General features: G+C 34.5%; 1 protein-coding gene across 1 annotated transcript in view; it reads left to right on the top strand.

The window, feature by feature from the left end:
* Positions 1-11457, top strand: part of LOC117109196 (protein mono-ADP-ribosyltransferase PARP6-like) — a 28233-nt gene extending 16776 nt beyond the window's left edge. Inside the window, exons 10-19 of the mRNA XM_033251457.1 lie at positions 123-272; positions 737-955; positions 1999-2144; positions 2453-2501; positions 4850-4962; positions 5630-5702; positions 6845-6961; positions 7851-7917; positions 8294-8372; positions 8859-11457. Coding sequence (XP_033107348.1) covers positions 123-272; positions 737-955; positions 1999-2144; positions 2453-2501; positions 4850-4962; positions 5630-5702; positions 6845-6961; positions 7851-7917; positions 8294-8372; positions 8859-8988 — 1143 coding nt within the window. The 3' untranslated portion in view covers positions 8989-11457. The remainder of the gene's footprint in view (positions 1-122; positions 273-736; positions 956-1998; positions 2145-2452; positions 2502-4849; positions 4963-5629; positions 5703-6844; positions 6962-7850; positions 7918-8293; positions 8373-8858) is intronic.
* The last annotated feature ends 571 nt before the right edge of the window (positions 11458-12028 follow it).

The following is a 12028-nucleotide window of genomic DNA, read 5'->3' as shown; positions in this document are numbered from 1 at the left end:
TTGCGTTTTTCTCGCTGATGTGGGCAGGTCAGCTCTTCCCGACGGGGGACCTGGAGCCACACCTGCTAAATCCTCAAAACTTAAATTAGTTATTACTCTGCTGGTTTGATTTTTTTTTCCAGGCTGGGAAGTCTGCTAAAACAGTACCAAGCCTCTGCCATGGATTTCTTAACCAAATTTTCACATATCTACGTAACAGGATATCTTCACTTAATGAGTACTGTGTTGTGTGTGATGAACCACATATTTTCCAAAATGGGTACATGTTAAAGGTATGGATTCCGTTTACATTTACTTTCTGTTATGTAGTGGCATTGATATTTCAGTTAGCATAATAATAATAGTGATTACCAAGCAGTATACACATCACTGCACGATAATAAATAGTCAATATTGTAGCTTTATAAAATGTTGTAGGAGGTTATTGTTGTATGGAGCATACTGTAAATCATGATAATTGATTGCTTAAAAATAACAGCTTTGTTATTCAAATAATCTGAATTAGGTAGGTCCTATGGAGTGTTTATTGCATTTTTTTTGCAAGACTGTGTGAATGAAGTGTCCTAATGGGAAAATTAAAAAAAATATACCATTTTGACCTCATACTCTAGCTTAGTCCGTAGAGCAACTGAAAGGAAATTGGTCAAATATCAATGATGACAGTACGTTTTTTTTCAAGCCACCATATTACTGTTCATATTAATTTTCTTTTCTTTTGTTTTCTGTTTGTTTTCAGCCCGCAGTTTGTGAGCGGGAACTGTGTGTATTTGCATTCCAGACTCTCGGCGTGATGCGTAACGCAGCTGAAGACATTGCAATGGGTGCTGAGGTTGTTGATTTGCTTGTCGCCATGGTTGCTGCAGCTATTAAATCGAAGAGGAAAAACCTCATCCTGGATCCCTACCCAATGGTTGTGGATCCATTTAACCCAAAAGAATTTGCTTTTTCTCCAAAGGTATACCTAATAAAATTAATAATATACAGTAGAACGTCTATTAAGGGGACAACTTTGGGATAAAAAAAATGTGTCCCCTTAATAGGGGTCTCCCCTGTTTAGTTGTACCCCTATTCAGGGGGCACTAACCAAAAACATGAAATTTTTCCCCTTTATAGGGTTTTTTGGCAATTCAAATACAATTCATTTATAATATATGAAGTCAGCAGAATATAATTCAAAAACTACAATAGTTTTATTTGATCCCAATATTATTTCATGATTCAATGGTAATGATTTTAAAAAATATATTTAGCTTTCTATTGGATGCATGTAGCATGAATAGAGTAACAACTCTGAGTGCATGTTTTGGTATAGATTTGTATCCTATGAAAGTACACACAAAAAAAATAATAATTTTGTGTTTAAGGATCAAAATTGACTTATACGCATGCAGTAGGCCTATACCAATGTTCACTCTAAGGATTCAGGACAGAAAATTCTGGTTTGATGTTAAGTTTATTGTTCTAAAGTTGTCAAAATAAAAAGTTGAATTGATTTTTCTTAATTTGAGACTGTTGTAGTGTCCCCTTAATAGGGATTTGATATGTATTAATTTGACCATTTGGCACCCTCACAAAGTGTCCCCGTCCCCTCAATAGGGCTTGGCCATTATAGTGGTAAAAGGTAAATTTCCCCTCGTTTCATTGAAAAGTGTCTCCTAAATAAGGGTGTGCCATGAATAGGACTGTCCCAAAGGAGGAGTTCTATTGTAATAATGGCCGTAATAATAATACTAATAGAGAGAGTGTTGTAGAAACCAAAGAAAATAATAGTGAGCTGCTGCAGAATTTAAAACAAATTCATTCCTATGTAATGGTCATTCCCAGTGCAGTATTTTTTGTAAGTACACTACCTTTGATAATATCCAAATTCAAAAGAGGCATTTATTTTTTATTTTGACCAGTTAAGTAGCCAATTTGGTTAAGTGTCATATATTCATATTAATTAAAATTTTGCACATTGCTATGAAGATTGTTACATTTTAAAAATTTGTTTTTTAGAAAAAAGATTGTGCTGGTTTTCAGAAGATAGAAAAAGCGCTGGAGAGTTTTATATCAATTCGTGAAATGCTTGCCACTGGCGACCCCGCTGATATGAAGAAACGAATGGATATTAAGGATCCAAATTCTTACCCCTTACTTCAATGGTATGTTTTTTACACCCCCTACTCTGATGGTATGTTTTTGTCTTTAAGTGCTGTAGCCCCCCTCCCCCACCAAAAAAAAAAAAATAAATAAATAAAATCCCATTCATATATTCATATTACAGATCTATGTTCTTTATATTCCTATTTCAATAATTTATTTAATATAGTAAGATAACCTAAGAAGACCATGAAGTTAGAAAGTTAATTACTTATTCCCTACTAATCCCTCCTTCAAAAATGTATAGCTAATCTTATCTTGTTTATTTACTTTATAAATCCTTATTATTGCATTTCCCTCTGCTTTTTAGGATTGTGTCTAGCAACAGGTCACATATAGTTAAGTTGCCAGAATCCAGGGTAAGAATAACATCAATCCATTTGCTGATTCTGTATTTAGATATTACAAAAGAAAGGTAGATTCAAATTACTGATTGAGTACTGATCCAAGAATTAATTTGTGAAGGGCCAGTGGCATATCTAGAGGGAGCATGGAGCGGCAAACTCCTTCCCCCCCCCCCTAAAAAAAAACAAAAAAAAAAAACTTGCATCCCCCAGTGCTCAATTGAAAATGTTTGATGCAAAATATCAAGTAGATAAAAATCACTGCATATCACCCCCCTCCCCTCACCTCCCCCATTTCAAGACTCTTAGATAAGCCACTGTGAAATACAGGAAGTTTTTTGAAGACAAAGAAAGATGATGTTCCATGACTTTCTATACACATCATGATAGTCTCCAAATTCCTACACTTTTCACTCTTAAAGATATATTGTCCCATACAAAATACAAAAATCATTTTTTGAATTAATTTTTTCAATTTGAAGTAACAAAAAGATTATCAACTTAAACATAGAAATTAGTGTAATTTAAAAATTATAATAATTTTACAGAAACATGAAACAATTCCAGTGACTGGAAGAGTTGTATTATTTTTAATATCATTGTCCAGTATTAAGCCGAATGAAATTGTCACAGATGAAGTGCATTGAATAAATTTATTTTAATTATATATTTTTGGTAGTTACAACATATGCCAGTAACAAGGCTGCAACAGAAATTGCAGGACTCTGTATACAGAAATGCAATTTTTGAAAATATAGTATAAAAATCAGGGTACACATTTTTTAAATTCAATAATTTCTAACCTCAAGTTAACAATATTTATGTTACTGCCAATGTCAATTTCAAAATTATTATTTTTTTATTTTTGTCACATTCAAGGGACAATACATCTTTAAGCATTACATTCATAAGCATAATAACAATATTATTAAAATTGTACTAACAATGTCTACAATACCAGAAGTAACTTCATTGTTTGCAATGAAAAAATTCATTATGTATACAAAGAACTCATCTTTTTGGTCATAAAATTGTCCCCCTTAATCCTAATAGTAATATGTTAACATGTTGACTGCCAGACATTTTTTGAGGTTTTGTCCCATGTGCTAAACAAAGTACATGCTTTTGTTAAAATTTTATCAAGTCGCATATCAAAATGGTGAGCCTAGTAAAATATAAAGGGATTAGTAGTCAGCGCTTGCAATAGGACAGTAGTTTTATTGCCTTTGCCAAATTTTTCTTGTTGGCCTTTTCCATAGGTCGGTATAGGTTCAGAGGGCGCCCCCACACGTGCAATCTTTTGTACTGTCGGCAATATAACAGAACAAATATATATGTTATTTGCATGTTATCATGAAGCTGTATCTTCCCCGAACTAGCAGCCGTTAAGTCTGTGGCTCTACAATGTAACAAAGAAGTAATAAATACTAAAATGTTACCCCAGTTTTGACGAATATACTCTTATTTGGCGCCCCCAGTCGGCCGCCATCAGATAAAACAACATAACATTTTTGTCGATTTTGAGATAATAATAATAATAATATGCAGAAATTTATAACGCGCCAATTCAAAAAACATTATCAAAGGCGTACATAATAATAATAATAGAACAAAAGATAATATCATTGGGGAATATATTAAGTACTTCTGAATTACCTGTGAAAATTTCAGGTCTCAACAAAGAGTCATTTCGGAGATACCACCACTTACAAAACTTAAAATGTTGTGGTTTTCCGAGGTAAAACAACGTAACTGCAAGTTTACAGGGGACAACAACATATCTACGATGAAATATGTTGTTTTGCTTCGGAATAATATTCAAAAATTGTTTTGAGCTTGGCAGCGAAATCAACTGGTTGATGGTGTTTTCATATCAACAATCCTAACAACAGTGTATGTACAATCTGTATTATTGTATATGATTGCCCCAGTCACACTTGCCGCAATACCGTGCCTGACAAAATTCTCAATGTTTCCGAAGTAAAACAACATATCTGTGAATATCGTTAATAACTTTGCAATACATCAACAGTTGTAATTAAAATTTTACACGTAATCACATTTTCTGTAGATATATGGTCCTACAAAATTTCAGAAGGTTACGACAGTTTGTTGCAAGCTTGCAAACTTTAAAGCTATCTTTTTCTAAAAGTGTACATTTCAAGTTACGTTGTTTTGCCGCGGAACAGCCACAGTGTACCCTGTATGACGAGTATACTCATCACTGGCAGCGAACATGTTAACCATATATTTAAAGTTACAATTTAAATGATGCCACAAATAGACCTGTAAATGGATTCCAATCTTTTCATTCCATGTCATGTCAACTATTCTTTTTCCCATCTCTTTTACTTCGTCATTAGCAAATCAAATTTATGCATACTCCTCATCAATTTCTATTAATGACGAGCCCACCTTCGAAGGAGGCGATATTCTCAAAGGCGAAACAAGAGTCTGGTAGCGTCTTCGCATTTCAGTAAGCTATCGTGGTTACATTTTCAACCTCATACTTAGTTATACTGTCTTTAGTGAAAAAAAAAATTATTTAAAAAGAGGACTATTAAAACTCTGCACACTATCACATTGTCTTTGATAAAAAAATTGTATGCCCATATTTAGTCATGATGTGGTGTCACCATGACCATATTTAGGATCGTCACATGTGTTTGTCAAATAAAATATGACAGGGCTTAAGCTATCATGTGAACACAGAGAGTATGTCTTATTTTAAGCCAACAGCTATTGATGTTGAAATAAAACATCCAGATGTGTTCATCCTGTGATTGCTTGTAATGCAGTGTATATAGCCATGTTTACATGTGCAGGTCTTCTTCTAATTAAGGACCCTCCCCGCAATTAAAAACCACTATCAATTTCCTGTGGTCTCAATTTCACAAATGTTTTGTATCTTTATTATTCTAATTAGAGACCAAAGCTCCTAAAGCCCATGAAAACTCTGATCCTAAAAGAAAGGTGGTCTTTAATTGGAGGGAGACTTCATCTCAACCACGTAGCTTCAGTTACATTATCATGATATTCAACTCAGTTAAGGAATATATCATTTTTTATAAATATTTTTTTTTTGTTTTGTAACCTTACTTCTGTTCCTTTATTCTCATATTAACTTTAGTTCTCTTTTTCAGTGGATCACACATAGAAAATTGGCATTCCATTTTAAGAAAGGGACTCATCAATGCATCAGGAACTAAGTATCAGGTGAGATGGCTTTGCAAATGTTGTTTTTATTGCAAATATAGCATGTTGCATTAACTATCAAACCTTATATATATTGTATCCATCCGTAATTAAATTCTGTCTCAAAGATATCCATCATATATATATATATATATAACATCAATTCTCAAGGATATCCAGTCATCATCAATTACTTTCATTCTTGACTGTGAAGGTGGATTTATTTGGTGTAAATACTAATTATAGTCCACAACAGGTCTGATGAAGACTTATTTCCAATGGGGTTCTTCTGGTGGTAATTGGATAGTACACTGGGAAACAATCCCCTTCTCTTTTCCGAATAGTGTACTGCGTTCTTTAATGTGCACATGGGCCATAATGCACACGGGAGCAATGGCTTAACTTCTCATCTTAAAGACAGCTAGTGCCCTATCAAAATTTTTTGCAGCCCTCCAGCTGAAACACATGGAGAGCAGCGATGGGAATTGAACCGGGGACCTAAATATCTTTACAGTTCAGCTCACACACGGTGGCTACCAGCAGTTTAGCCGACTGAGCTAAGCTGCTCTCTCTACATTTATCCATGACTAATCCCTTTTCAAATACATTCATTCTCCATGTGCAAAACAGGACAGTTTTTATTGTGTATAAATGTTACTGTTTACACAAAAATATATACTTTGTGAATACTTACCTCGATACACAGACTAATTGCCACTGTTCCTGTAAGAACACTCCTGTGACAAAAATTTTAAAAATTGTGTACCGTAAATGCTCGAATAAGTGCTGCACCAAACAAGATTATTTTCGCTAAGCGCTGCTCTCGAATAAGCGCTGTGGCGCTTGGTCAAAGCATATTATATTACCCTGTGTGTAATGAAACACTTAGAGAAACAGGGTTTTAAATACAATGTATATGGTGTTAACATGAATAAATAACTCAATGAAGGCACAGGCATTTCTTTATAAATGTAAAGCGCCACACTCTCGTATAATCGCAGCACTGATGCCTCCAAAAAATGTATATGCATCGCAGCACTGATGCCTCCAAAAAATGTATATGCACCGCAGCCCTTATTCGAGCATTTACTGTAATTTTAATTCAAAAATTCTTATTCAAAAATATGTTGTCTATGCTAATATATTTTTTCTTTGTATTACAGCTTCATGGTGCAGCATATGGGCAGGGAATTTACCTCAGCCCTCATTCTAGTGTTTCCTTTGGCTACTCTGGTATGGGCCACGGATTTCATAGAGATCCCCATAGGACAATACATGTGGTAAGTTGATATAGCATGCAGAGTGTGTATAGAATTCATTCCACCTAATTCTAAAATAGTCAACAAATGGAGTCATACAAACCTAGAAGCAATATGTGTTCTGGTCCTTGAAGATCTATTGGTCCACGGTTCAATTCCCATCGCTGCTCTCCTTGTGTCTCAGCGGGAGGGTTAAAATGTAAGTTTTCCAATGTGCACCTTGGTCCTGTGTGCATAATGGCCGCATGTTAATGAACGTAGTAACTCTTCGGAAAACAGTCAGGGACTATCTCTCTCGGTGTACTGCCAAATTCACCACCAAAACAACCCTACTGGAAATATGTCTTGGGTCTTATTTCGTCAGTTATCCTTGTTGTATGTCAACACCGAAGAAATCCAGAGAGAGCAGCTTAGCTCAGTCGGCTAATCTGGTGGTAGCCACTGTGTGTGCGCTGAACCGTGGAGATCTCTAGGTCCCCGGTTCAATTCTTATCTCTGCCTCTCCTTGTATTTCGGCTGGAGGGCTGAAATACAAGTTATAATAGCGCACCGTCTTTCGGATGAGACGTTTAAGCCGTTGGTCCCGTGTGCATTTATGGCCCATGTGCACGTTAAAGAACGCAGTACACTCTTCGAAAAAGAGTAGGGGATTGTCTCCCAGTGTACTGCCCAATCAACACCAGAATGACCCCACTGGAAATAAGTCTTCCTCTAGACTTCGTGGGCTACCCTTGGTGTTTACACCAAATAAATCCAATCCAATCCAATTCAATTCAGTCACAGAGTTTGAGTGCAAATCACTGAGATCAATGGAATGACCTTACCCACAGGAAATTTCTTTAATCTTTGATAGGTAAATTATCAACTTGTTAATTAAAATCACTCTGACAATTTTAACATTTATTTGCAGACAAACAAGAAATCAGACTGTAGATTTTTGAAGAGTAAGAATCTCACATGTATAGCTCTGTGTGAAGGTAAGAATCTTGCTTACTTATAATCAGTCTTCAAAAGCTTTGGATTACCAAAATTTAAACACAGAGGGTATTGAATTGAATTGAATTTATTTAATTCTCTCTATATACAATACATAAAATACATAGTAAAAATAAATAATTTAAAACTGTCTTTGTTGCACAAAAATATATTTGCTTCCAATTGAAAATTAGAAAAAAAATGAATTATTATCAGATGTTGATGAGTTTTCTTCAAATAAATTTTCACTGCTTATGGTGTGTTTTGCATTGAATTTTTTTTTCAAGATTTGACTAAAATCGTTCCTCTGTTATATTATATTAATATAAATAATCCTTGGATGTTGAGATCCATAAGTGTGTTTTTGCTCATTTTCAGTAATTGAATCAAAGGAACTGAAAAAGAATGGGAATATTTGGGTGTGTACGAACCCAGATCATGTTTGCACACGTTTCTTTTTATCTAAGTGCTGTCTCTTATACACATCTAGATGTGTATAAGAGACAGTTCCAAGACACACCTACACCTCCCAGACACCCTCCCACATACATGCCAACATACACACACATGCCTTTAGGCTTCTTTTTATATTATGGTTTTCTTTTCTTTTTCTCTTTTAATGCATTGTAGTCCAGTTCCATATTAAATTAGAATGTTAAATGATTAGAATTTTACTGATTTACTTGATGTGTATAATGATGCTGTTTTTTATTGTTTTTTTTTTTTTAAATATTTAGATGTTCTTTTTTTCCTTTATTACTTGTAAAATTAAATTCAGCATTTTTGCTGACCTGTTTTAATTGTATTTTGATGTGTTTTTCTGGAAATAAATACCGTAAAATAATAATGCATCTAGCATCATTACATTATATTACACATCAATACCCACTCCCTCTTTCCCACCCCTGCATAAATGTACTTACAACTTAAACCTTTTGTTTATTTTTAGATATGAAGATGGCAAAGTTGGTGATCTGACTGTTGATACATCTCAGGACCGATACTCCAAAGAAATTCTAGTTGCAACGCAGGTTAAAACACATCCGAAAACGGGCAAAAATATCCTAGCATGAAGTCTCAAAATGTCATATAAAGAACACCACCAGCCTGGTTGCTTGTGTGTGTGGTACGAAAGCAGGACTTTCACATTCAAGAACGAGACAAAGCACAAGTTCATCGACCTTTCTTTTGTCCAATATAACATGTGGGAAAGGGGTTTATACTCCCTACCATTGTTATTGTATATGTTGTGTTGTAGGATGTGTTCATTCATTCCCTTGGCCAGCACATATAAATGTATGTGTATATATATATATATATATATATATATGTATGTATACACAGACATATATTATTTGTATGAGCTGATGAAAAACATGAGTTAGTAGTTTAGTTTGTTAATGAATGCTAATAAGCATACACCGTATATTCTCGCTTATAAGGCGAGGCTTAAAAAAGCAAATGACGATCGAAAAACATTGCGCAACACATACAAAGTTTTGATATTTCATGTTCGTCTTATGTGCAGATTGTCCTTTACGAGCAAATTTGCTACTGAAATGAAGCTGGTAGCAGGGGCGGATCCAGGAATGTCCAAAAGGTGGGAGAGGAGGGGGGGGGGGGGGGGGGGGGGGCGAAAGTTGGGCCGATCGAGACAACACTGCCCCGCAAAATTGTTTGTGTTCTACACACACGAACATAACATTTGAGGTATTCTGGGCTATCATTTTTTTTCTTTTTCTTACCTCCCAAAAGGAGAACTGGGGCCAGGCCAGCGCCCCCCCCCCCCAAATCTACCCCTGGGTAGTATGTTAATGAACGCAATTTTTAATGCAGGGAAATAATAGTTTTGATGAACATTTAAAAACCCATAAAATTGTATTATTTGGCAGATTAGCCCTACATTTCACTCCATTTTTAGCCAGCTAGATGCAGTATCAAAACAATAAAGAGCAGAGAAGTAGGAAATCCAACGATGAAACGGGGGTCATCTTAATACCCAACATGCAAAAATTGTCCAAAAATCTTCTCAAGCTCAAGAGTCCTCTTATATGCGGATTGCCTTATGCGCAAGAATATACGGTAAATCTAGTAAAAAGTAATTTATGTAATTTAAAGAACATATTTGTTAGTTTCTTCCCACACATCCAATTTAAACAATTAAGTCACTCACATCAACTTTCTATGTTGTAAGGCCATTTGGTTTCTGTAATCAATGTTTTTTTTTAACAAATTCGCCATCTGTGTCCTCAGAAGGCAGGTCTATCTAAGTGGAACAATTAGAAGGCTAATGCCCAATAGAAAGAATTACACTGAATTAGGTACTGTAGCTATTATCTCATATCACATTTCCCTAGCTAGAGGCCCATCACTTTTTCACTGCACCACCATCATGCCTTTGCCAGATAGACCAGGTGGCTGCTTCTAACCTAGTCCCTACCCTCTGACCTTCATATTGGGGAGACCTTTTCATTAATTAAGCTGCCACTGTTTTATTGTTCTTAAATCTGTGGAATACACAAGATGTTCTACCAATGACAAAGTATCTGCCAAAAAGAGAAAAATATAAACAGGCAAGTAATTTTAAGACAATAAAGTGTATTGTACAAAAGGTTAAAAGTACATTTTTTAAAGGCACTAACCAGATGGTAGATACAAACCTGTATTTTAACTTGTTTTTAAAATATGTTATGGTGATAACTTAATAATATACAGATTTTTGGCACTATTTTACTGAGTGTTTTTATCTTTTATTATGTTCAACTATTCTGTCCTAAAACATTGTTTTTCACATACTGTATTTTGTTAGTATGCTTTTATTGCCATGATGAAACAAACCACCGAGGTTATAGTGTTTCCATGGTTTAACAAAATGTGTATTATATTAATCTAACAACCTGGGTTGGTTATAATTTGACCTTTTCACTCAGAGTTGAATCTTAACTAACATCCATTGTTTCTTACAGCATTGTTTTATCAGTATTTTCGCCTTTGATCTTTGTGCGTATATGTATGTATGCATACATGTGTGGATGTGCGTGTGTGTGTCCTTTTTTGCTTGCATATCCATCTGTTGTAAGGTTTACAATTCAAAAAATGTATGCCTCAAAATAGAAAAAAAAAAGATAACCTGTTGTGCTAGTGTAATGTAAGACTTACTTTGAGGCCAATTATCTTGTGTTTTATTCATTTTCATATACCAAAATGCCTATGCAGTAACCTGAATTTTATTATTTAGAATGTTGATGAAATTCTATATATTTCAATATACTGTACATTATACGGTTACATTACATGGATTGCCAGTTGGGGACCCATCTGGTTTAATGAGCTTCCTTAACAAATCCTTTATTTGGTGCAAGTGGTAATAATATCCATGGCCAGTTGTAGACAGTGACGATTTCAAAGGGACTCCCACAACCCATGGGTGGCTTGGTACCCAACAGGCATTAATATTTTGTATGTTGTAAGATGAAGAATTTTTAACATGTGACAAACTATAAATGTTATGAAAATGTGTTAATAAATATTCTACAAATATATTTATTTTTTGTGTCTATAATAAGATTATTTTAATAGCTTTGTAAACTAGTATTATATCAGTTTTATTCCTGAAGATGCTCTTAATAACCTTAAAAACCCATGAACTAAGTTAATGTTAATGTTTGTGTTGTATATTTTAAGTATTAAGCATTAATACCTTTTTTTATATCATTTGCATAAATCACTAAATTTTTAATTTGGCTGATAATCAGTGTAAGCAATTTTGTAATTAAAAGTCTGTAAATTGGCAAAAATTTAATATTTTCAGCCTGCATCTCTTTGGAAGTTTATAACTTCTTTTAAATGAGCAATTCTGTTTTAATTGTATGGACTTTTTCGGATTGTCAAGCTTACTGACCAGTCGGGGAACAGGAGTGTAATATGTACTTATACTAAAAACACATGTATGTCCCACATCTGCATCGTCCCACATATGCACACGTATATGCTGGCATTTTATGAGAATTTGGCAACAATGTCCAAGGGACAGAGGCTAGTTCAGAAGTCCATTGCTATAGTTTTCCAGATTTGTCTACAGGCATATAGATCTTTATTACTAGAACAGGTTTT

Source organism: Anneissia japonica, unplaced genomic scaffold (genome assembly GCF_011630105.1).
Source record: "Anneissia japonica isolate Jap-2015-1 unplaced genomic scaffold, ASM1163010v1 scaffold26_len2425191_cov177, whole genome shotgun sequence".
NCBI lineage: Eukaryota > Metazoa > Echinodermata > Crinoidea > Comatulida > Comatulidae > Anneissia > Anneissia japonica.
This window is presented reverse-complemented; position numbering and strand designations above follow the sequence as displayed.